The sequence below is a fragment of the Fringilla coelebs genome, assembly GCF_963513975.1.
Source record: "Fringilla coelebs genome assembly, chromosome: 21".
NCBI classification, from domain to species: Eukaryota; Metazoa; Chordata; class Aves; order Passeriformes; family Fringillidae; genus Fringilla; species Fringilla coelebs.
In genome coordinates this window covers 10,001,806-10,027,824 of record NC_140047.1, presented here as the reverse complement: position 1 = coordinate 10,027,824, position 26,019 = coordinate 10,001,806, and the positions used below count along the sequence as shown (strand labels likewise).

General features: G+C 45.8%; 1 protein-coding gene across 1 annotated transcript in view; it reads right to left on the bottom strand.

Annotated features, from left to right (window-relative positions):
* Positions 1–26,019, bottom strand: part of CCDC187 (coiled-coil domain containing 187) — a gene marked incomplete at both ends in the record, with an annotated part of 42,022 nt that overhangs the window by 7,336 nt on the left and 8,667 nt on the right. Inside the window, 18 exons of the mRNA XM_084219857.1 lie at positions 614–701; positions 1,380–1,567; positions 1,690–1,814; positions 2,270–2,430; positions 2,924–3,036; positions 3,302–3,445; positions 3,796–3,893; positions 12,772–13,065; positions 13,561–13,745; positions 13,919–14,018; positions 14,443–15,122; positions 15,209–15,300; positions 15,635–16,044; positions 16,635–16,763; positions 19,211–19,309; positions 21,081–21,583; positions 22,112–22,181; positions 22,810–22,990. Coding sequence (XP_084075983.1) covers positions 614–701; positions 1,380–1,567; positions 1,690–1,814; positions 2,270–2,430; positions 2,924–3,036; positions 3,302–3,445; positions 3,796–3,893; positions 12,772–13,065; positions 13,561–13,745; positions 13,919–14,018; positions 14,443–15,122; positions 15,209–15,300; positions 15,635–16,044; positions 16,635–16,763; positions 19,211–19,309; positions 21,081–21,583; positions 22,112–22,181; positions 22,810–22,990 — 3,660 coding nt within the window. The remainder of the gene's footprint in view (positions 1–613; positions 702–1,379; positions 1,568–1,689; positions 1,815–2,269; positions 2,431–2,923; positions 3,037–3,301; positions 3,446–3,795; positions 3,894–12,771; positions 13,066–13,560; positions 13,746–13,918; positions 14,019–14,442; positions 15,123–15,208; positions 15,301–15,634; positions 16,045–16,634; positions 16,764–19,210; positions 19,310–21,080; positions 21,584–22,111; positions 22,182–22,809; positions 22,991–26,019) is intronic.

Here is a 26,019-nt window from a genome sequence, read left to right as displayed (position 1 = left end):
TCCTTTTTTATAAAAAAATTGCAGTTTTATTTTTCAACAGGGATTTCACCTGTGAAAACTGATGACAGGTAAAGCCATGTTTTGATCGTGTGTCAAGTGGTGAGACCTTTAAAAATTGTCTTCAGATCATTCAAAACTACAGGGTGCTTGTGGTTTGCACTAGGAATTCCTTTACTTAAGTGAGAGGCTCACACTACATAAGGAGCAGGACAGAAATTTTCTGACTACCAAGTGTAATTATGAACCTAGCATAGTGGAATAACCAAGACTATAAAATTAGCTGTCAGATTAATTTAATATATTTCAACAGCACAAGCATAAATCAGTGGAAACCTACATTGTATGACCTGTTTGTTATGGCATAAATAGAAAAATCCACAATAACAGTGAGGTAGCAGAAGAGGAAAAAAAAACATGTTTTCTTTTATCCAAGGTTTACAGACTGCTGACTTTGACACAAAAGCCACCTCACTGTGGGTACGTAGAAAACATGCAGAAAAATGGATGCAAAGTGATTTTTTTTTTTTAAACACAAACCCCACTTGCTCCAGCAACTCCAGACACCTCCCTGTGGATATGAGATGAATGCTAGCTCCTCTCACTGCAGCATTACCTGCTCCCATTTCAGCTCCATCAGGAGTTTGTTCTGCTTTGCTGCCATGGCAGAGGCTTCTGTACTATCCTGCAGGTTTTCCAGAACACTGGAGATCATAAGGATGAGAATCAGAGTCAGATCATTAAATGCCTTGAATTTATGCATGGGAGCAAAGCTCCTCTCAAAACAGCTGTAGGTGTGGAAGGCTCTGCAGAAAGTTCTGATGGACTTGGAAGACATAACCATGGGGCTGTGGTGCCTGGACCTCTCCTGAAGCAAACGGAGTCTCCTGAGCACTGGGGGTTCCTTACAGTGTCTCAGCCCGGTAAGTCCTGAGAGACATCATCACCATCCATCCCTAAGGGCTCCTTAGCCTCATTAGTGCTGAGGGACATCCTCACCATCCATCCCTGAGGGCTCCTTAGCCTCATCAGTGCTGAGGGACATCCTCACCGTCCATCCCTGAGGGCTCCTCAGCCCAGTCAGTGCTGAGGGACACCCCGCACTGTCCCTGAGGGCTCGTTATCCTCATTAGCGCTGAGGGACACCCTCACCGTCCATCCCTGAGGGCTCCTCAGCGCAGTTGGTGCGTCACACCACCACAGAGGAGGCTGCCATAGAAGCTCAACTCTGCTCTGGAGACACTAAAACCACGCAAGCTCCTTTCCTTTCAATTTTTTACTTGCTTTCTAAGAAGATTTTACATTTATTGTGTTCCCCTGAAAGGAGGTAAAGCGGTCGTGGCCTAGCAGGCCTCCAGCGGCAGTGCCCCTGTGGCCCTCACCGTCTCCGGTGGCCCAGCCAGGCCAGCTCGGCCCTGGCCCTCTCCCGCAGAGCCTTCCTCCGGAGCTGCAGGAGCACTGCCTGGTGCCGAGCCCGCAGCTCCTCTGCCCTCAGGCACTGCTCCACCACGGCCAGGCTGGAACCATGGAAGGTGCTGGAGCCTCCGAAGTGTGGAATGGCTGCGGTCCGCTGGGGACAGAGCAGAGTATTGGTGTCATCAGGTGAATGGTTTGATAGAGGGACTAAAACCAAAAAACCAACCAACCCAGAGAGAGAAACACTCCTCAGACTGCTTCAAGAGCTGGTGCTACCTGGCTGTTGGAGCTGGCCTGGTCACTGCTGTCCCCAGAGCTGTCCCAGGTCTCCCCATGAGGCTGATTCACCCGAGGTGACAACATATTCAAGGTGTGATGGCTGTGCTGTGACCGCCTGTGATCTGCTGGCAGAGACCCCAAGGCAAAGAGTTAACGTCACCAAAAATAAAATATCTGAAAGGAAAAGACACAAACCACAACTCCCCCAGTACAAGTTAACATCCATTTCTGAACTGAAGGTGCTTTGGCAAATACTTGTCCACTGAGCCCGTGCACTGCCCTCAGCAGGAGCTGGAGGAGTCATCCCTCAGCTGTTCACTTCCAGGAGCAAGGTATGGACATCAACCTCCCTTACAAGTGAAATCGTGGCAAAGAGGTAAAAATTTAAAAAGGGGCCCATCAACAGGGTAAATAACTCTCAGCTCCCAACACAACTGTCTTAGAAGGGCCAGCAGTACAAAGGAACATAGCCATAGTTTAAATATGCATAGTGAACATAAATATTTAGGACCAAAAATTTTAAATTAGTTAGAAAAGTGTGTTCCAGGCCAGGTTGAATGAGGCATTTTCCCAATACCACTAAATCCTTTAATGTCATGTTCACCTCCTTGAAGCACCGGGCAATATGAACCTCCTCCTCCTAAAGGTTTTCTTTCTCCCAGTATTTTGGGATCCACTGGATCAGGATCTCTTTCTTTCTTCAATGCTGAGTGTCTCAGTGAACCCATCTCTTGATTACTGAAGGTAAGAAAAAGGAAACATTTCTTACTGCAGTCAGAAATATTATTTCAACTCCTTACCTTCACAGCCAAATCCTTCATGGAGATTGAATCTTCTCAAACCAGAATGCTGCTCATTTTTATGTGGTACTGCAAGTTTCACCTGTGCAAAGGTGCCTTTCCGGTAATTGCATCCATAAGACCCTGGAAGCAATTCTCAAGTCTTTATGCACTTTAAGTGAACTTAAAAAATACACATACAATGTTCTAATTTATGTCCACAGTATGATAATAAAGCAAAATTAAGAAAATTATACTTTTCACACAAGTTTCAGAGGGGTTTCTACTTTTTTAAAAGTGCAAGGTCTCCCATGACATTGGAAAGCTGTTAATGCTGTAGTTTGGGCATAAATCAGAGTTAAAAACACTATATAGCAATTACTTTAGTGCCCCAAAATATTAATATAGTCAAACCACAGGCCAAATTCTTGGAGTGCCTCACTGTATCCTACCTCCTGTAGCTGCCAGCAGCAAGGTCACCTTCCAGCCAGTGTCCTCTCTGTGTCTGCTCTGTGCAGTAAGGTCTTGTCACAGGCAGATCACTGCCTTTGGAATTCCTGCTGTCCTGTACACACACAAATTGTCACACACCTCAGTGATCTAGTTGAAAAGCAAAACATTTAAACCTTTTTTCCTCATCTTCTTTGGGAAGCTCCTGGTTGCTTTTTCTATGCCAACAATTCCTAAAGAGTTGATAATTAATGGGCTGGGAGAAAACTCTGTGGGCACGCAAGGGTAAGGTAGTACACACAAATTGCTGTGTGTTTAGAACTGCTCTCATGAGAGCTGGGGCCTAGAGGTGTAACCCAGGGTCTGAAATCATAACTTACCTCAGAACTGAGCTGCAGCAGGCCCCTCAAAAACCTGTGGCTTTCCTCAACCTCTTGCTTTGCCTTCTCCCTCAGCACCAAAAGCCGATGTCTCTGCTGCTGCTGCTGGAGCTGTGTTAGGAAGTGACACATTTCAAATGGCATCTTCAACCAGGTGACACAACACCTGAGAGCTAGGGGGCAAAGGGCGGGGCAGGAGCTGCACAGCCAGCTCCTGCCACATCCTGCTACCCCAGGCAGGCAGCACAAATGGTGCTTTGGCTGCAGTACAGCAACTTTAATGTTACCCACAAGAGCTACACCAAGGTCTCCAAACAGCAAATAAGGGCTGGCACCTCACCTTTATAGTCCATAGGTTTATAAACCTGACTCAGAGCAGCTGATGCCAACTGATTATGGCCTAAGCACACCTGAATGTGGGGATATGGAGCCCCTTTTCCCTGGGATAGCAGAACTGGAATTCCCTTTTCTCATTACACAGCTTTCCCACTGACCTTCAGTTTGTGAGCCAGTAGTAAGGAGGTTTGCCTTAAAATGTCCAGGTGTCTCCTGTGTTTGTCTTCCAGCTCTGTGCCACCAAAATCTCCCTCACCTGCAGAAGTTTAGGGGATCATCACAAGGGGAATGTGTCCATTGTTCCAACTGCATTTTCCTATTGAATCCTCCCTGGGCCTATATTTGGAAGCCTCCCAAATGTGACATCTGCCTTTATTGCTGAAATAACTTCTCTGCATACATTAACTTCTTCCACCATAACTGGAGATGGAAAATGTCAGTACCTACATCCTGTCAAGAAATGTGTGAGCATAAAGTCCTGCAAGTATTGGGAACCGTCAGGACTTAAGAAGAGAGGAATGAGGAACAATTCCCGTTCTAAGCCTGAATTTCAGAGTGTGGGTTACTGTCACTCTTGGTCCTGCTGCTCCTTTGCTGCACCAACAGGATCAGAGCCACTGGGCACAAAAGAAAATCTTCCCAACCTTGTGACAAGGTTTCCCAAGTGAAAAAAGGTTCTCACTTTTTTGGGAACTTGAGCAGCATCCTGCCTATCCCCTCCATCTGCATTGGGATGCAGGCTGCTTCCTCTCTCTTTTGTCACAGGGGGATACAAACCTCTGGAAAAAAGCTTTCATTTTAAAGTGGGGAAGTTTCCCCTCTCTTGCTCCAGGGGCATCTTTTCCACTGCTACTTCCTTACTGCACCTCCCGTGCCTGTGTGTGACAGTGTAGCTGATATTATGTTTACCAGTGAAATGTTCTTGGCTGCTTGAGCTTCTCAGATGAATTGCTGAGCTTATGCAAACAGGTTCTGTGTTTATTCTGTGCTGTGCCACTGTCACAGCAACCAGAGTCATAAAAGAATGAAGTGTGGGTCATAAATAGAAATAGGTTTGATTTGGAAACTTGAGATAAAATCTCTGTCTCTATCCAGGTCACCTGAATCCAAATTATGCCATGGTGCAGGATAAGCCCATGACATGCAGAGTTTGTTTCTGTTTTACAGACTGAAGGGTCTGTAACACAGAAGGAGCAGAGATGGGGGCTTGTTTGCATGCCAGGAGGGGTTTTGTGTTTATGTGGGTGTGAGTGAAATAAAATATTAAATCTTGGAGCCTGGTGCAGATTTTCTATTAGAATGCTGCTCTGTTTTTATAAACAGCTTGATTGCAGATTTCACTTTCCTCCTACAGTGGAGGAGGAGGCTTCTCCTACGAAGCTTCTCTTAACACCCTCCATTTCAGTGCCAGCAGACTGGATGGAAATCTCATCCTTTCTTTTGATAATGGGTCTTTCCTGGTTTTGGAGGGCGGTTTGGAAAGGCAAAATCATACTAAATTATCTAGACATGCCAAATTAAGAGTTCATGTTTTTAGAAAGAATGTTCATTTTAGCTAGTCTTTCTAATTTTGAGGACTGAGTCAGACTCTTTAATGCTGATAGTCAACTAGAGATGATTTTGTTCAATGACCTATTTAGGAAAATGGAGTGGATGAAAAAGCTGGGTTTTGTACAGGGAAGTTTTATTCGCGGTTTCAAGCAATGCAATAGAAAAAAAGACGAGTGAACAATTTGTCAGTGGGTCTACAGACAGCACTTTCAAAAGCTCCTTCAATATTAAAAAATAAGGTCATTCTACAAAAAAAGTTACAAGCTATATTTATTGATGCTAAGTTGTCTGGGTAGCTTTTAATACTAATATCTGGGCCAGTCAGAAATATGATCATCTATTAGGATATAACTTAAAACCTGACAAATATTTTCAATTTGTGCCTCAAACTGAACAATTCTCTTGTTATTCTGACCGAAGCCCAACCAATGGTATTGACCTGAAAGTGATAAAAAAGTTTGCTCTGATCTCTTTTTCCTTCTTTTGAACGTAATTTCCCTAATTGTGGCTATTTCCAGATGCATTTCTTGTGTTGCAACATCCTGCATTAAAGAAAATACCATCTGGCTAAACTTCACGTCCTTTTAGGTGATGATGAATGGCATTTACTGCCTACCCAGATAGCTTCAATGTGCATACACTCAGCCTTGTGAAAAAAATGCCATTTATTAAATCACTTTCCGCTGCACCTGCAGAATCTCAGCAAAGCCCTGTAGAATCTCCCTGACATATAATTAAAAAAGCCCGGCTAAAAGTCTCATTTTTCTAATCACTTGAAGCAAGGCAGAAGCATTTACTGCTGCTTTACTCAAGGACAGCTTTTTCTCTTTCTGCCCATGTCAGCAATCAGACCAACCCAGTTATTATAAAAAGACATAGTTGCAACTTTAACTGTAAGCACGACTTTGTCTGCATAATTGCCTGGAGGTGTAGAAATATGGGGTGTAAAGTGTCCTGAAATGCTGCTGTGGAGTGGAGCAGCAGATCCAGAAGGAATTTCCCCATTAGCCCTCATTTGGGCAGTCCTTCCCCTCTCCAAAATTACCATGTTAGCTCAATTGCTTTATTATTTCAGGGTGCTCTCCAGGTAAGGGGAAATACCACCCACTCTTCAGCACTTTCTGCAGGAAAGGACCCGCAGTGATGACAGGTAAAAGGGGAAGAAGAAAAGAGGTTTGGTAAAATCTGATCACAAAGGGCAGTTTGGCCCTTCACAAGACCTGGGAGCCATGAGCAATCCCCAGGCAAGAGACTCTCAATGTGAAGGCTCTGCCTGTTCCCTCAGGGAATCCACAGGCTGAGCTGCACTCTGGAGTACCTTGGAGAATCTGTACTTCCACAGCTGCTGGATCAGGTCCTTCTCTCCTCTCTAAACATGTCTGGCATCCTGCTTGGCACTGAGGAGTGGCTGCTTACCAAACAAGGGGATTAATGTGGCCTTTGCTGCTCCTGTGCTCTGCATATTTTGTATTTATGTCTAAATCCTCTGGTGCGGAGGGCTGGCCTGAGTTCAGCTCCCAGCCAGATGTTGCAGCACATGGCAGTGCCTCCCCCTGCTGCTGCCCCTTGTCACACAGAGCTGCAGGCAGCTCTTGGCTCAGGATAGCAACAGAGCTGGGCCTGAACCCAGACCTAACCAGAATCCTGAACTTCTGTGGAAATTCTTCTGTTCCTCATCAGTTATTCTAAACTCTCTCAGTCAGTGACAACATCATTGCAGACAACTCCAGAGGTGCTGAAGGCAGAGCTGGAGCTCGCTGGAGCTGTGGGAAATACAAAACACAGCCACAATTTGGGAGGGAACACAGAGCTGCCTTAGTTCAACACTCTCCATCAGAGCACAATTAGCTGAAGCCATGCTGATACATTTCTGTGCTTATTCCACTAATTTAATAATTTCTCCCTCTTCTAGAAGCAAGAAGGCAGCTCCCTCTAGTGATACAAGAAAATATGCCAATCAGCAGTTTAGGGGAAAGATGATACGTATAAATACATTTTCCTTGTAGTTCAGGTTAAAATTCTGCATTTCAAGAACAATGGAAAACATTCCATTTGCTTTCCTACTGCAAATTATTTTAAAGCACTAGCCATGATAATCTTCAGCATTTAGAAAATACTTTATAAGCAATTAGTTTCAGCTTAAATGTTGATATCTCTCAAATACAAAAAAAAAAGGAAACAAAAAGTCTACTCTGATGAAGTGAGATTTCTGGTTCATTCAGTCCCATCCAGCTCAAAGGCCATTCTATAGACTGTAGGAAGGGGCATGGGCAAAATGCTGGGGTTTAAAAAAAATCATTCTCTTATATAATACAGAAATTTGGTTACTGTGGGCTGTATTCAGAGAACATGCTGGAGTAGCAAGGAGAGTACAGATCATCTCCTCAGCCCCCTGTGGGAGAGCACTGGTGGCTGGGCAGGAATGACAGAAAGATTTTACATAGTAGTGCAATGTGCAAAGCCCTTCCTTATCAGCTCATTGCTTATACCAAGTTTTGTGCCTAAACTGATAAGAAATTCATGCAAGTGCAATGTGAAATACTTCCCAACACTACCTGTGGAGTCAATTTTTGCTCACCACAGCATGAGCTTATCAGATTTGCAATTCTGGGTTTTATACTGGCTGTGTTTAAAAAGCAAATTCAACAATTCAGGACGAGTTCACTGTCTTACCCCAGGTAGTAAACAAATATTTTGTGAGTATATTTTTCTCTCTGCTAAGATGTTTTAAATGAAATTTGTTATTTTGCCAAGTGTGTTTGCTACAGAAAATCTTTCTTTGGCACAGCAGTGGCTGGTCAGGTGCCGTGTGTCCCTCTGAAAGGTAAATATGTGCATTTGGCAGCAGTTGTAGAATTACACCTCATTATGTTGCGTGTGCACGGTGACTCCTGTGTCCCATGAAAGGACAGAGCAACTGCCGGGTGATGCCTTGAGCAGACAATGCAGCCAGAATGCCCTGTCCCTGCTCTGGGTGGTGACAGAGCCACTTGTGACCCATATTTCAAACCCACTTTGTGCTGAGCACGACAGTTCTGTGCCTCCTGTGCAGCAGCGTGGCCATGGTGGGAGTGCTGCTTCCAGTCCAGCCTTGGGCTGGCAGCTCCTGCAAACGCTCAGGGAAGGGAAAGGTTTCTCCTGGCACAGACACGAGGCAGCAGCTCCTATTGTTTCTGTGGTGAATAGTGCGTGGCTGGGCCTTGCAGAACTGGGGCCCTCAGTTATTAATAGTAAATAAATAGGTTGTCTTTTGCATAGGGTAAAACACTTCAGACAACGGCCTTGCTGCCCAATCGTCTAAGATGCCCTCCTGGTCCCTGGGGGGGAGGGAGAAGCACAGTAAACAATACTGGCTTCTCCACCACCCCAAAATCCAATATGATGTATAAAATGTTGTGAGGAAAACAATGAAGAATCCTTAATAAGAGCAAAGGCTTTTTGTAAGTACCCTCTTTGAGGAAAGGTTATCTGATCTTGTTCTTTTGTCTCGGAAAAGCCCTTAAAACAATGCACCATCTGCTCCTGTTTGGTGGGAGCAGGCAGAGATCTCTTCAGACAGAGCGGTCTGCACGCTACTGGGCGGCTTTTAACCCTTTCAGCCACAAACTTTCCCTTGTTTCTGTCCAAACCTCTGCTACCAGTAGAAGTGGCCAAGCCCTGCACCCTGGCCAGCCCCCAGCATCCTGCAGCACATCCCTCCATTTCCCCTGCACCCTGCCCATGTCCTGTGCCTGTCCCTTGCTGTCCAAGCAGGACAATATCCCACACTGCTCGGATGGGGTAATTATGAAGAGCTAATTGTAAGGCTCCCAGAGACCTTCAGATAAAGCTACGAGGTGCTGGAAATGTCTCTGAGCTAAATGGGGTTTGTTCCACCTGTAGCTGTCACTGTGAGCTGAATTCACACCTGTGACAGCACAGCATGGAAAAGGCAAAGAGCTTCTATGCATTTTATGCAATTTTAATAACAATTCCATATAATCTCTTAGATTGTGCACGGATTTGGAGACGACAATTTTTCATGCACCCCTTTTTCACCTTCGAAATCTGGAAAAGAACCATCTATTTGAAATTCCCCCTCACCTCAGAAGATTTTTCAGCCCTAGCCAGAGCCATCAGCAAGAATTCCATTACAATGAAGAACTGTTCATTCAATTGCCACAGCACAAGAAATACTTTGGGAGGGCACCAAGTGACCCTCTGGGAGATGCCACCTTACCCAAGTCCTGCTCAAATCTGCCAGTGCTCAGAGTGGCAGAGGGCTGGAAGCTCAGGCTGTCCCAGATCCTCAGGCTCTCTCCAGGAGATGGGTTGGCCATTTCCTCTTGGTTCTGAACTTTCAAAACAGTCTCACATCCACATTGATCCCTCCGTGCCGTGAGTTCTCCCTGCGGGCTGCATCAAGGTAACAACAACAATTACTACGGTTTTGAGATGTGTATAAAGCAATCTTTTGAACTTAAAAAAAAAAAAGGTTATTTAATTTAAACAGAACTATTACATTTTGTCAAATGGAAACAAAAGGCTCCTTGAGAAGTCATACCTGGCAACAAACAAAATCTCCTGTCTTGTACCTTGATGCTGTCAGGAAAGCTAACAACACTCATTTTTACCTACTCTAATTGCTGCTCTGAAAGAGCTGGGTATTTTTCAACCTGGTGGCAAATACAAACAACAACCTTGCAGTGTGGAAGCTTAATTTAAGGGGGCTGCATTGTACAATCCATGCCATTGTTGGGACTTGGTTGCACAATCCAGCTCTGAACCTTGGCAAAGAAATCTGTTTAGAAACACAAAGTCCTGAACTCTGTTCTAGTGTTTCTGGGACTTGTGCTGAGCATGGCTGTGGCCCAACTAAGATCTGGGAGTGATACATATACTTTAATATTTCAAAACATTGTCAGCACCAAGTCCTGCAGACAAAGATTCAACAAACTGATTTTACTTTATTTTGGTCTGCAACTATTTGAGCTTAACTAAGAAAGAAGGTGTGAAAATGGGCATTTATTGATCAAGCCTCAGCCAAACCACATGCAGGGACACTGAGACACTGAAGTGGTGACAGATGTTTTCTTTTTTACACAGAAAAATGAACGTGGAATTTTTTTTTTATCGGCAATCAGCTTAGGGAAATCTTATTTCATTTTTCTCGTTAATAAGCTTTTCTTTGTTTTTCATGACCCAGAAACTGCTAAAACGATTAGTACAGCTTCCACTAACGCATCTTGGATATAGTCTTCAGAAAGTGGGAGCAAAGGTGCATGAGAGAGAAAGAACAGAGGAAACAGGGATTTCTTACAAAGCAGTTCTAATATTCATTGGTTAAATGTGCTGAGTTTTTTCTCTGCAATTGTGTTGTGATGGTTTTTTAGGCACTGTTTTCTTTGGCTCTTGGGAAATACTTCCTTTGTCTGAGGATACTGATGCCAAGATTTGTGTCCTGGGAAGGGCATCAGTAGAAATCAGTGCAGATCCTACAGAAAACACTGGGTTTCCACAGGACGGGCTAGCAATGCCTGTCCTCCAGACACAGCCAGCTCTGCATAAACCACCACAACTCCCAGATGAGGCTCTTTGGGTTTGCACTGAAGAGTGCATTGCTGAGCCCATGGGAGGAGGCAGAGCTGTGATCTGGTGACTCTCCAGCCACCACCCTCTGTCCCAGCCCCCGAAGCCACCCAGAGCACTTTCAAATCTGAACTTACAGCAAAAACGGGATGATTTTTTTGACTCTCGAGAGTGTAGCCACTTACAGAGGCAACTGAAACAAAATAAGATGGAATTGCCCACACATTTTCTGGCAGTTTGGAGAATTCCCATCAATGAGTCATTTGCATCAGCAACAAACCTCCACCAGCCGCCCCTGCGGACGGGGGAGCAGCCAGGCATGAAATGGGAACATTGCTTATGGAAACAGGCACCTGCAGGATTTCCTGCATGAACACGAGCTGCTGTTTTCAGAGCTATAATTAAACATGCAAACAGCAAACTGTGCTGGTGAAACTGGCTGTGGAGAAGGTCATGCTCAAGAGCGCTGGGTTTGGAGCGCTGCATGTTTTGTGTTTGTGAATGAGGCCGGCACACAGTCAGTTTTAACAGGTGGCTTTGTTCAGATGAGCTATTGGAGAGTCAGAACTTGGGCTGTTGTAGCCAAATGTGGACTCCTAACTCCTTAGCAGTGGAAGTCAAAGCACAAACCCAACTCAGCTGCTTTTACCATCACATTTTCTAACCCAGCTCTAGCTACATCAATGAGAGCTCTATAGAAACAGGTTTACAAGGCCAAGAACACAGCATGGACCCCTCCTGTTAGCACAGCCTGTGAAGTTTGTGTGCAAGAGACAGGCTCCCCTCACTGCCTGCTGACACTCCCCACAGAGAGTTCATGCACTCAAAGCGCAAATGTTCCTGGAGAAGGAGAAACTACAGCCCTGCAAAGTTCCTCAGTCACCTCTTTAGAGCACACTGGTGCTCCTTTATCTGGTGGCTTTCTATCTGATTTGATCTGCTGTGAATCAGTGTGATACCAGACCAACTTCAGGAAAACTTGATTACAGGAGCCTCACTCTGTGTGCCAAAGGACTCATCCACTTTTGCTTCCTGTGAGTGTGCAGACTTCAGGAGAGGTGCAAAATTAGACTCTAGATTCTACTAAAATAAAATCTGAGGGCAAAAGACAGGCTTCTACTCTGTGCCTTTGTATTAATTATGTGCTTTACGAGTAGCTAAGGAAGGGTTAAGCATGGGGTGCTCCTTCCTTCAGATTGTCTCCCATCTGTCACTGCTGTTGCATCACAGGGAGCCCTCAGCCCACCAGGAGATGAGTCTGGAGTCATTCACAATATAGCCACACTTTCCACTTCTAATCTCTAAACACAGTGATATTTTATCTGCAAGTAGCTCTCCTCATCTTTTGAAGCAGCACTTGCAAGAGGGTTGTGATTTATTGTCTGAGAGGTTTTATTGGTGTTTTTTTCAGTGATGCTCTGAGGACTTTTTGACTCTGGCTGCTTTGCTTTCTCAGTAATTGCATTGTTCAGCAGATCATTGCAATCTGTCTTATTTCTCCTTGGTTTGATGCTTGTCCCTTACAGCTGGGGGCTGTTCCCAATGGGCCATGGGGGTCCTGCACCTACCATCATTCCTGTGAGTTTGGGTGGTGTCAGGACAAGAGTGATGGAGCCCACAGCTGCTGGGCTGTGCTCCCCAAGGTGCAGTGCAGACACAGCTCTGACTGTCTCCACTGCACACTCAGAGTGCCTGCTGCTCATGTTTTATACATTTGCTGTCTTCTGTGACAGAGCAGCTCTATAATCCTTGCAACCGATCTCTCGGAGCAGAGATCAGCCCAGCCTTTGTGAGTGTGGTGGTTGTGCACAAAGAACAGGGGTTTAACTCTGGGAAATTCCAGTAATTACTCCTCATAACTTTGGTAAGCTCATCTGTCTGGACTTATCTCTCCAATTTTCATTTTCCTCCGGGTTACTTCACACTGTAAAGCTGTAAACAATCTTCTTGAAAAGAATGCTGGGCCTAATATCCCACCTTCAATTAAAAAGAGAAAAAAATACTCTTTTTCCCACTAGAGAAGTTTAGCTGCAGGTAGTTTGGCCCAGCCAGCTCATTCCCAAGCACCATCACAGTGCCCATGAAGCAGATCCAGGCCATTCCTGCCTGGGCAGGATCCCACAGCACCAACTCCCTGTCCTTGTCTCTGAACAGGACTCTGGGGACACGGTGGCCAGTTTGGTGCACTTTGTCCTTTCTTTGGTAATGCGTGTCCAAGTCATATTTAATCTTCCAGTCAGGGGATTTATTCTCTTCTCTACAGAGTCGTGTGGCCTCTGTGGGAACTCTGGCTTTGTCCCTCTCTGTGGCTGGGCAGGGACACGCTCTGGCCGGCAGTTAATGATTGTCCCTTCATGGTCTCCCCGGTCACCAGAGAGCACCCAATGGGGCAGTTTGCTCTCTAAGACAAGCCAAATTCAAAGGGGTTTCTCTCTACATTAAATATTTAATGAACGTAGGCTGCCAACAACCTACATTAATGTAACCCTTTTTTCTACACTTCCTGCTATCAAACCAATTTTCACGATAATCACACATGTGCTGTCCAAGGAAAGGTGCTGTGTGTGAGCAGGTCTTGCTCCGCATGCCTACAACCTACAGAGCTGCATTTCTGGGAATCTTTCACCCACCTTTGTAGCAAAGCGAGTGAAAACAATCACTAGAAATTAATTTTTAAATTAATCCCCGCCCGAAGGAGGCCGCGACAGCTTTAGCCAGGGGCTCCCTCCGTCCCGCTCCGCGCCCGCGGCTGCGGCGCCCTCCGGTGGCGAGAGAGCGTCATGGCAGCGCGGCCGGGAACCCACCGGGCCCGGGATCCACCGACCGGAGCAATTCGGGATCCACCGACCGGAGCCACCCGGGATCCACCGACCGGAGCTGGGATCCACCGGCCAGAGCCACCCGGGATCCACCGACCAGAGCCACCCGGGATCCAGCGGCCAGAGCCACCCGAGATCCGCCAGAGCCACTCGGGATCCACCGACTGGAGCTGCCCGGGACATTTCACAGAATGTGAAATGTCATTTCACAGAGGCAATGAGAAGAAGGTGAGGTCTAGGAGACCCACTGCCCGGAGTATGGCTCCATGCTGTATTGGTGCTCCTTATTTTAGATACGTGCAAGGCACATTAAGCAGAGAATAAAATACCCAGCTTTGTTTACCTTCTAGTGAGGAATCTGTGAGCTGGAGAGGCTGGGCTGGTTATTGGCTTTTCATGGCACAGACTTATGTCCTTCTTGGAGTCTTTATTCACAGGGAAACCTTTTAAAAAGACAAATGAAGACATTTAATAAATATGCTCTTCATAGAAATGAAATGGCCCAAGCTTTGGCATCTATTCACTGCCTACTTACCTGTGAGCACTTCATTTTAATACAGCACTTCTTATCCACAGGTTTTTAACTAGATGGGCTTAGGTTTATAATTCTTTTATAAAGGTACCAGAAAGTGAAATGTCCAAAATTAGTGGCAAAGCCACAGATAAAATTATGAGACATAGTTTTACAGGTGCAAGGAGGGGGGAGGAAAGTAAAACCTAGGAGAGCCACTGCTCAGGGATTTTCCAAGGCACAATATTTCCAATAAATAGCCAAGGGGAAATGAAGCTTAACCCCTGCTTGTAGCTTTGAAAGACCTGGGCAGTGGCACCTGAGCATCCCTGTTGTGCCATGTGGAAAGGATTTACCTCTCAAGTTGTTGCTCAGCTCTTCTGCGGAGCTGAGGTGACTCTGTCCTGTACTATGAGTGACCCAGGGCAATTCTTCCCTCTCGGCATTCCCACCAGGCAGAGGAGTTGGCATTTCCCTCTGTGTGCCCAGGGCTGCTGCTCCCTCAGTGCTGCCCAGCAGGTCAATCCTGCCCAGTCCATGGCATTCCCTGCTGGATGTCACACAGAGCCCTTCAGGATCTGGGGTGTCCAGAGGCATTTGTGCAGTCATTGTCCTCTCTTGCCTATCCCTGGAAGTCTCAGGTTCTGGGGCAGAGGGAGGATCACTGTGCAGGTCCAGAGCTGTCTCTGTTGATTGTTTGTCAGCAGAGGCTTTAGCCCAGCTGGCTGCACTCAGCCTCTTCCTCGCCACGTCAATCTTTTCTGCAAGTTCCCTGGACAGACTGTGAATGGCTCTCACTTGATCCTGTTTGCTTCTCTGTGGAGAAAGTCCAAAAGATGAGTCCTTGGAGGAAGGTTTTGCATCTTTCTGAGGAACAGAAAAGCTCAGAGGAGGTGAATGCAGAGCTGGGGGAGAGCCGTCCCTCAAGTCTTCACATTTCAGAGGACTGAGAAACCAGCGTTCAGATTCCAGTGGTGCTGGAGGACCTGATGCTTCTCCTTTTTTAGGTGATTGAGCTGTTTCTAGGAGTTGATTCCTGTTTTAAAAAACCAAACAAGAGAGAGATGTCTGCAGTGTGAGCTGAGAAAGTGGCTTTCTAGGATGCCTTTTATGTCTCAGTACCTGCCTCTGTGATCTTCTGGTGATAGAGGAGAGGATGTTTCATCCACCCAGGCCATGAAACTCCTTTCCAGTACTCCCCCATTGGTTTGCTCCTGAAAGAGAAGAGCCCAGCAGTGTAAGCACTCAGTAGCTGGCAGCAGAAGGGTAATGTTTGGCTTTTATTCCACCTAATAATTTGCTCATGTAACACAGCAAACCTGTTCTTTTAGCTCAGGCACTGGAGATTTCCAGGTTTTTGGCCTGAAGTTGAGGGTTCCAGCCCTACCAATGAGCCCAGCAGTTTATGCCTTAATTATGAGCTAATTGCTCTGCTTTTCTAAATGAAACTTTTTCTCTCTCTCAAAACATTTGTATGAAGTGTTTCATGTCCTACACATGCTGCACTGAGATTGGAGGGGTTTCAATCTGCCACTCCTTAGGACTTACTTGCTCCAACTCACACTGAGGATTTCCTTTGGCAGAACCTGTTTTCCCAAGGGGTTTGTGCATCTCATCAGGACACGATTTCTTCCCAATAGCTTCTTTTTGTCTCCTGTACAATTCTTGCAACCTTTTCTTCTTCATCTCTGCAGCCTGTGCCAAAGACTTTTTCTCTTTGAGGAGTTTTCTCTTTCTTTCTGCTTTTTTTCGATACATAAATTCCCGAACACTTTCAGGGCTGTAGGGGTGAGGTTTTCTAAGGTTTGCCCTCCTCTTTGAAGGTTGCTTAAGGTTTTCTTTCTCAGACTCTTTCTGTCTCTGAGGAGATGCACTTCTTCCTCTGCTGCAGCTTCCTGAGGTGCTGGGCTTGGCTCCATCTTTCCTTAATGAAAGCCCAGGGATAGGAGAATGGATCCCTTGGGGTTGGTGTATCACAGCATCTCTGGGGAGCCTGATATGTCTGTGCTCCTCACAGGACTGCCTTTGCAAGAGAAGGCTCCTGAGGGCTTGGTTTGTACCCTCTGTGGGTGCACTGCTGCCCCTTTCAGCCTTGCTGGGAGCCACCACAGAGCTTTGGGCTCCAGGTTCCTTTCCCTTCACTCTGGAGCTGTTTTCCACCGCTGGCATTGCCCCAAATCCTTGACCTCCTTCCAAAGGTTCTGTGGGAAAGATTTGGAAACAGCAGTGATGTAATTGTTTCAGAGAGTAACAATTCCTGTATCTATGGTGTGCATGTCCCAACCTGCTTCCTAATGCAGCTCTGAGGATTATTTGCATTGTCTGTTGTAAAATCTGTGATATTCAAGGGAGAAGATAAACCTGTAAAGGTGAAATTTGAAGTTGCAGCAGCCAATTGTTATTACAAGAGCCGGTAAAGAAAGGTGCTCAGAAGGGCCTGCAAAGCTTTTGTTTAAATTAGGTTTAATTTGTTTCAATTAGGTTTAATAAGCCTTTTTTTTGGGGGGGGTGTGCCAAAACAGCCAGTGCTGTAGAAGGACAGCTGTACCAAAGGCCTTTGCCGTGCTCTGCTCTCCAGTTCTGCCCCTCAAATGTGGAAGTGGAGGGGGTGGACCCAGCAGTCTTCTAGCCAACTTCTGACCTTCTCTCCATGCAGAAACACCGGGTAGATTCACACCTGAAACCGAGTTTGTATTTAATTATTAAAGCCCCACATGTTCTTTGAAAGACTATTTTAACTCTCTTATTCAAGTCTATTTAATGGTGATTTCCAGGAATCACACTCAAGGTGTGAGGAGATCTAAAAAGTTTCAGTCAAAGCAGGTTTAAAATAAAAAACTGGTGCTACTTTGATAACAAAAAGTTTTTAAAGCACCCAAACTTTGGAGGCTGCCAGGGCCATGAATCACATGAGTTCATGAGTGTAAAATGTGAAGGTTCAGTGCTTTCCTAAGGCTTTACCATCAGCAAATATATCATTTAACACTTGTAGTGTGTTCACACAGTCTTACAAGTTTTACTCAGAAATCACTGACTCCCAGAGGCCTAAAGAACACTGAGAAAAGGTCAGGACTTCCTGGGTACCAGCACATTTGAGAACTGAAGGGAAGGGGATAACAGAATTATTATTTTCCTTCCTTTGAAGTGATTACTTCAAACTCACCAGAGGAAATTAATTCATTTTTAAACTGGTGAGAATCAGCAGGATGTGGTGTGGAAGAATCAATGGAGAATACAGGATGAGGGACAATGTCTAATGCAGAAATAAGCTGTGCAGAATGCAACACAAACAAATTACTCTTGCTTAATAGGTGGTGTCACATAATAGACAACATTTATCACTGTTTTACTTCATAATTTCAGATTGCATTCACAGCATGCCAATACTGGCACAATTATGTATTTATTGCAAACACTTCTCTAGCACAAGGTGGCTGAACAGGTACTTAGTTGGGTTTTGCATGGAAATTCTACCCCCCCAAAATCTCCCCCAATTAAAATACTCAAGGTTTTTCTTAATAGGAAAGATTTTACTCTGAAATCAGCCTTAGCTTATGTGGTTCAGTGCTCAGTCAATGGTGCTGCACCTCAGGGTCAGTGGAGCTGCTGGACAAAGAGGACTTTCAAAAGACTCACAGGCCAGTGGGACTGCCCTGAGATCCCCCTGTGCTTTGGGAACAGTGTAAGGCAGCCTCTTCTCCTCTGTGCCATGGCCATTGAAGGGCTCACAGCCAACAGCTTTTATTCTTCATTAGCAGCAGCCTCTGAGGTGCTCTGCAGCTCCTGTGAATCGTGTCACAGGGAGAATGATGAGGAAGAGCTGCACTCCCTGTGGGGCTGAAGTCACTTCCTATAATCCCATGGACTTCCTTTGGAAGGAATTATCACCAGATCTGTGCATGGTGTTCACAGCAGGAGCACAGAGGGAACTGCCAGAATCTGCTGGGCTCAGGAGAGCTGGGATCCATCCATGTCTTTAAGGAAACACCTTGCTGTGTCACTTTGTTTTGTTTTTAGCAGTACTGAAAATGCATTTATTTTATACCGTGCCTTATCTCCTCTGAATGCACCAGACAAATTATTTTGTGGATCTAACAATCTTTGCCTCACCATGTTGTTTATTTCAATTAAATCTTCTTTTTATCTGTACTGTGTTCATTAACTACAGCAACTATGATGCTAAAGTTCATGAGCAACCTGCATTCCTGATGAAAACAGTTGATAGAAGAAACTCTTTTGATTTAAATATTCTCCTGGGTTTTTTCCCTACCTACGAACAGATGAATATTTTATAGCTGTGGTGACTTAATTTTTTGTTAACTACAGCAAATTTATAATTCATCAAATTCCTGAGTACTCTGGCTCTGACCTCTGCCCCTCATTCATCTCTTTGTAGCCCTGCCTTGGCTCTTTCAGTGACAGAAACTAATAGCCAATAAAGACACCATGACACTGGCAGTTACAATGATGAATGCTTCACATGGCATGGTCTTATTATGACCCACTCTCAGAGGAAGAGCAAGCCATTTTTCAAACAATCCATTAAAACAAAAAAAAAAAAAAAGGAGGGAGAAGGAAATTATTACATATTTCATGCATTTTAAATCATACTTAGGAACTACAGCACACTAGCTTGATAATTCTATCTGGATTAGAGAGCTTAGATTTTTTATTTCTGCTTCACACAAGTGTCTTGGGAACTTGGCTGGTATAAAGTTCAACCCACAGCACTTCCACTTCTTCCCCACAACATTTGAATGCAACCATTTCTATGCAAAGCTATAGCATTAAATGGGTAAAATGACACCAGGAATTCCAACCTGCCCTTAGAAACACCTGTCAAATAAAACTGAGAAGCAGCAATTGAGACTTGGATAATTCATCTGACTTTTCACTGACTGCATTCAGTCCCTGCTTGGCAGGCCAGGAAATCCCTGCCTTTGGTGGCACCCTTAATTCATTAGGGAAACAGAACTGAATAGGTGACAGACAGCTCTTCCCACTAAGGATGTATGACTTATTTTTAATTTCTGATGAATTTTAATCCTGGCAGGTGTGGAATTCAACTGCTGCAGGCAGTTCTGTCCATCAGTCCTTGTACTTTCTCATGGTTTTCAGCCTTACCTTTCCCTGCCACTGCTCTCTCCAGAACACAGGACTTGGATGAAAGCTGCCTCTGGTGTTCTGTTTGAATTCTCCACGCTGAGCTTCTCTCTCTTTGGTCTTTAATCAGGAGGTGAAAATAAAACAAAGAAAAGAATTACTGTAGCTAAAAGCAAAGTGTTGCTGAACCCAACACTTCAATCCCAGCCCCATTCCCTTGGAATGCAAAAACAGAAGTCTTTTAATTGAAACTGGTCACCAAACATGCAGGACTCCTTCTTTATTTAATTTTTGTTGTCTAGATGTCCCAGCAAAGGAAGCAATGGCCTGGATCCATCCCTGAGGCTCTATCCATGACCCTGTCCATCCATACAGCGCAAGAAACAGCCCTGCCCTAACGGCTGCATCCTGTGGGAGCAGTGGGACACCTCTCCTTGGTGCCTTGGAGATCCAGGCCAACCTTTCCATGCACAGCAAACACTGAATACTTGGGGAAGTTCCCAATTATGATATCTCATAGCTAACCTGGGATCTCCTGGGCTTTTTAAAAATCCCTTCCTTGTCCAGGGATGGTAAATCCTTCTCTGCCTGGTAGTCTATGCTCTTCATCAGGCAAGGAGAGAACAGAGCTGGGCTCAGAGCACTGAAACCCAGAAAAATGAGTATTTGAGAGCCATTAGGCTACAAGGAGCTGTGCAGATGCTGGGATTCAACAGCTGAGCTCCTGCATGTGTGGAGAGCAGCACAAGGCTCCCAGGTGTCTGCAGAGGGAACACTTGACAAAGCAGCTGTGACACACTTCTGTCAGTAGTAGGGGACAGGCAAAGTGAACAAGATGCAGCTGAACTGAGTGTCTGGAGCCTCAGTCTGTGTGTGTCCTACAAGTGGAACAGTTTGCCTGGCAGTTCCCTCACTCAGTTACAGAAAATGATCTGGGTTAGAAACAAACTGAACAAATCCTCCCTTGGGAATGTCCCAAGGAGGCTCAGCCTGGACTGTGGCTCTGGCTGCTGGCTTTAGGAGGGGTAACATCAGGCATGGGTGACAGAAAGTGCTGCCTGATCCAGCCGGGAAGGGACACGTGGCTGCCACAGACCTGAGGGCAGCACCACAGCATCCCTGCAAAATGTGGCAGAGAGCAAATGCAAGGGAAGCGCCCCTGGAAGCTGGCAGGGTGTGCCAGGGATGCCAGTGCCCAGTGAATTAACGCTAATGCTATTACAGCAATGAGATTTATTAGGTGCAGCCTTTCAGCCCGGCTCCTCCCGTGCCGTGTTCCCTCAGTAATCCCCCGCGGCTGGGGCCGCCCCGGGCACTCCCGACCCCACGCCTTGCTCCCAGCAATCCCAGATCCTGAACCTCACTAAACTGAAGTGACAGCTGGAGATGGATGGCTCTTCAGCCCCAAATTTAGCAGCAAAGCAGGATAAGAAGGTCTAATAATATTTGCTTTCAGATCCACACTAGTTCCACTGAATGAACTGTTAAATCCCTTGTAAAGCCTCTGAACTACACAATTCCTGATTTAAATACCTGTGGTGCCTCTCCTCACTACTGTACTGCCTCCTATTCCATGTTTTATATGTGGCAAAAGGAAGGATGTGGGAGGAAAGGGGAGATTTGCAGAAAATTCTTTGCTATTTTGAGGAAATTTATGAATTTGTGTGTGATGGGGAGTAAATCCAGTGGACTCAGTGAGCAGGGTGGGATGTACAGCACAGGGAGCTTTGGACCTGCAGAAATAAATGGATTAATCACAAGAACATGGGCGATGTCCCCCAGATACCACAGGGAGGGGTGGAATCTCTGCTAAGTTATTTAGCTGTGCCAAAGCACTGCTAGGGAATACCCAGTTCCAGCGTTTCTCCAGAGATTCCAGACCACCACTGACCTCTGTGAGCTGGAGCAGGAGGAGCAGAGGCCATTCTGCAAACCTTTCTTTTCAGGGCTCCCTTTGGCAGGGGGTCCTTAGCAAAAGCCAGGCGGTCCTGCTCCCAGCGTGCTGCTTGCTGCTTTCTCTTCTGCTCCTGGATCCTCTTCTTGAGTTGCTCTAACTTATTTTGGGGGGATTTTCCCCACAGCTCTTCCAGCCTCTGATCTCTGGCCTTGCTGGCTGCTGACAGGTGGGATGTGGGAAGCAGGAGAGCCATGGGCACGGGAGTGCTGCTGCCACATGGGACAGAGCAGGAGCTGCTCCCTGCAGGGCAGCCAGGTGGGCCATGCAAGCAGCAGGGAGATTTCTCCTTCTGGGCTAGGAATTCTCTTGAATCTCCCAGCTCCCTGAAATTGTCCCTTCTTGGGCTGTCCAGGCTCTTTGCAGGTGCCCATGTCCCAGCTGAGCCTTTTCCATGCACAGCCCAATTCCTGGCAGGACTGCACCGTCCTGAGGCTGCCCTGGGGGACAGAGGGGACATTCTGGATGGACCAGAGATCACTGCAGGGCTCCCAGGCAAACAGGTCTGTGAGTGAGCAGGGGAGAGAACAGCAGAGCTTCTCTCTCTTTGGAAAAAGAGAAACAAGGGTCAGTATGTAGGGTTAAAATTATTAAATTGGTCAATACACTGATATGAATGACTGCTGAGTTTGTTCATGTTCTGGTGTGACCTCAGCATCTCCACAGAATCAGCACTTTGCCAGCCACCAGCAGTCTGGCAAATGAAGGTAGTGTTAGGGAAGTGCAGTGCAAATTGTGATCTGATATGAGAAATTATGAGCATGGCCAGAGAACTGATACCAAGCACTGCCTTCCTCCACTGTCTTGGTGGTCACAGCTGGAGGAGGAATTGTTTGGTGACTCTTTTGTTCCTTTTTTTCTATAATAAACAGTAAGGTGCTAAACTTTTTCTGAAGTTCTGCATCCCAAATTTTAAATCCCTTCACTAGCTCACCCCCCAAGTGCTGTACACTCAGGTTATTATTTACCTTTGGGCTGGAAGAATCTCATTGCTCTTTTTCTCACTCAAAGCTGTTTCATCTTTGTTCCTCTCGCCATCTACAGCACATCAAAACGATGTCAATGACAAAATGTCAAAAATATTCCTTAACCATTAAGTTCAAAGAGCAACTTTGACTGGGGACTATCCCCCCAAAAAACCTGGCCCATAAATATTAAATAAATATGAAAGGCTGGCAGCTGAAACTGTTCCCAGCCAATAAGCCATCTCAGAAACAAATATTTAACAGATGCAAAAATAACAAGTGAAGTCTGTTCTTGTCATTAATTTGTAAGAATGTTCTGGAATTGGGTTAAATTTCCTGCTTTTTCCTTTTCCCACTTCATCTTTCAGAAACTATTTTAAACACATTATGTATTTCCTGCCAAAGTTAGCAAACAAAACGTTGCATTTACATCAGTTTATCTCTAGGGAAGGAACCCTCAGAGGAGAAGCTTTTCTGTGCTGTAGCTAGTGGGTGTTGATGCTGCAGCTTTTGCCTGAGTTCTCCCCAGCAAGGTGTGACTTCCTGTGCATTGTGATCTTTTGCTGGGAACACACAGAAAGCTGATGAAAATACACACTTGTCTCAATAAAGAGGGTTTTTCACTATCTCCTGTCACCTTCCCTTCCCTCCAGCACCAAAGCAGTCCCATCTCAGCAGTTTCCCAGTAACTCAGAACTCACCAAAGCTCTTTCCGTGCCAAAGCTTTCTTCTGGCTGCCTGTGATTTGGCACAGCTCCACATTTGATGACAAAATTTGTTTTCGATCCTTTGTAGCTGTGAAAAAGCAGATTTTTCTTTTGAAGGGAGACATATGTTTAGGGTTTTTTCTGGAGACGCTTTTTGCTGGCATCCGCTGCTTCTCTGATTAGTTTTGCAGCTCCTAGTTACACTGTGTAAATACTGGCTTGTCTGAGCATGTTCCATGTGCTATTTCCTACAGTTGGAAGGAATGCAATTGACTGGGAAGATAAGAGGTGAAATCACCTCTCTCCTTTATTTACACTTCGAATATGTGTGTGCCTCAGATTTTTGCTGATGTTTTTAAAAACAGCTTAGGCTGGAGGTGACCCCAGCCAGGAGCAACTTCTCAGGTGAAGCTTTTCCCTCTTTGTGGGTATCACTTATTTTAAACATCACGATTTTTTAAGTATAAGCATTTGAAATCGGGGCTGTAACCATTCAGGTTCTCCAGGTTTTGGGTTATCCGGAGGGAACAGTCTGATAAGCCAACAGCAGAGGGCAAACGCAGCCTGCGCACTGGAGCTGCAGCACTCGGCGTTTGGAGCCTCCCGGCCCCAATTTCTGCCGGGACCAACCAGAGGAGGGGCAGATGCCACCTTGGAAAAAGACAGCCTGGACTGGGAAGCAGCAGCAAAACTCTCACAACAGCAACAATTCACTTTCCTTTTCGTTTTCATTCTTTTTATGGAGCATCTGATGGACTTCAGTGGGCTGTGACGTCCCGGACTGAGTCCCGACATTCTTACATTTCTTGCATTTCTTGCATTTCTTGCATTTCTTACAACCCCTGAAAATTACCTCTGCAAAGCCATAAAACACATTTCTTCTTACCCCACTTACTGCTGCTGTGGGTTGAATTTCAGTGAGTACCCCAAGAAAAGGCTCTGTATCCTCTTCTCCCACCCCACTGCAGAGCAGAGCCAACTGTGTGCTGTTCCATCAGCATTTCGGTTTATATTGAATCTGACTCCTTTTTCTGGTTTATATCTCCCATTATTTGTTCACTCTTTGTAAGTCTTTATAACTCTAGAAGGTAGATTTGCTTCTAGCAGCAATGCCAGGATTGTGAGTGTTGGTTATTCCTGGAAAGCACTCAGAGGCTGAGGTGAGACACTGGCACCACCTCCTTCCATGCCCACGGATCCCTGTGGTCTCTGAGAATTCCTCCTGAAGAAACAGACTCAGCCTAATCTAATAAATGTCCCTGCTCAGAGCCCGTGCTCAGACATCCCAGAATTTCAGCTTTTCAAGCCTAACCAAACAAGGAATTCCAGACTGGAGTCACAAAGTTCCCTTTTCAAGCAGTTCCAAGCCAGTGTTCTGGCCTGATTAGGGGTTTCAGTGCTGGGAATGCAGAGCCTGCCCAGCAGGGAGCCACAGCTATTCCGGGTGCACAGTGATAAGAGCCCTAATTGCAGTCTCAGGGCTCAGGGGTGGAAACTCCAAGAGGGGAGAGAACACAATGTGCAGCCTCAGCAGTGGGAGGACAACGCTCAGGGAAGATTTGGGAAGATGGGGTGCTGTGAGAGCTGCCAGGAAAGCCCAGGGCTGGTCCCAGCCTGCTGGGATGGTGGGAGAGCCAAGTGGAGCAGGAATGTCTGTGCTGTGACAGGCAGAGCTCTCTGCAGGCAGCGATTCTGGGTCCCTCAGGTCGGACTGGTGCCTATTTTGGCTCCATATTTTCTCAGCAAGCTGTTGGAGCTGACAAGAGCCAGGAGAGTGACAGATTGCCACTGTGTTATGCTGCACATCTTGGAGTGTTAGACCACAAATCTGCTGAGAGATGAAGTGAAACCTATCACTGGGCCAAATTCCACTTCTGCAGAGTGTGAAACTCCCAAGTGAGGGAGCCAAGGGTGAGCTGAGGCAAAGAAGAGCAAATCCATTAGGATTTGCATTTTAGATCTGCAGGAGCAACATGAGCCAGGCATGTATAGTTCTGTCCTGCTGAGTCCACAGCTCCTATCTCATGGAACCAAAGCAGGAAGAGGCCCTGGGTTTTCACTCCTAAGGCATTTTGAGGCACCAGCCCCCAAAACATTGAATTTCCCCAAATGAGATACTCCAAGTACCACCAACTCATCTTAGCAAATCAGACAACAGGCTATGGCCTATTCAGACCATGTTTTACAAAGGAATTTTAGCTTTTTTCTGGCAAGGATACTGCAGAGTTTCTCATCTAAGAACCTGCTGAGAGAGGTGCTGCTGACCCCCCACATGGGGTTATCCCATGAGGAGCACATGGTCTGGGTTTGAGTCTTCTTTTTCCCTACCAACACTTCCCCCTTGCACACAAATGCAGAATGGGGCAAGAAGTGCCCAGCTCTGCCACACTGTGGCACTCAGAGCTCCAGTGTGGGTTTCTGGTGGTTTTGCAAGGCAAATGTGGCTTTGGTATTTATTCAACCCTGTAGGAGGCTGTTTGGACTCTGAAGGTTTGTATGATCCAGACTCACCTCCCAGAGGCTTCAGTTTCTGCTGTTGTGCACTGTCACTGTTTAGGAAATATTTCACCCAGTAACCCACAAGGTCTAGCAAAATTCAGGAAGTGCAGATGTATGTGAACCAAAACCAGAAATTCCTCCCAAGTCTCAGTGTTTTGAAATTTTTGCACATGCTCCAGACATGCTCCAAGAATCCTACAAACAGCCTACAGCTCTGGCAACCACACCCCTTTATTCTCTTGCTGGTTTGCTCCTCGTGCCTGGCTTTGTGGGAGTACTGTGAGTTCCCTCACTTCTGAGAAACATGTCCAGCTAAAAGGAAAGAAAATGGTATTTCTTTGTTGATTTTTTACAGTGCCTGACTAAGCAATTTTCATGGTAAACCATCTTCACAGCAATTCTCAGTTAGCAAACAATCGAAGCCCAGATGTGGACTTCGATTGCAAGCTGGATGTGACATGAATTTTGGAGTGAGCAAATGGAGGGAAGAAGCAGCTGATAAAATAACCAAGTGCACTGCTCTGAAGTCTGACAGCCAAGGCCCCAGTCCTGCACCCCCTGGAATCTGTGACAAAACACTCCCTGAAGTTAAAAGGGACAAAGATAAAGACACTTAATAAATTGGGATTTGATTTGAACCCACAAGGAGCTTAGGAGACCACTAAGCTTTGAAGCCATTCTTAGCAGTACTTATCATCTCTCAAA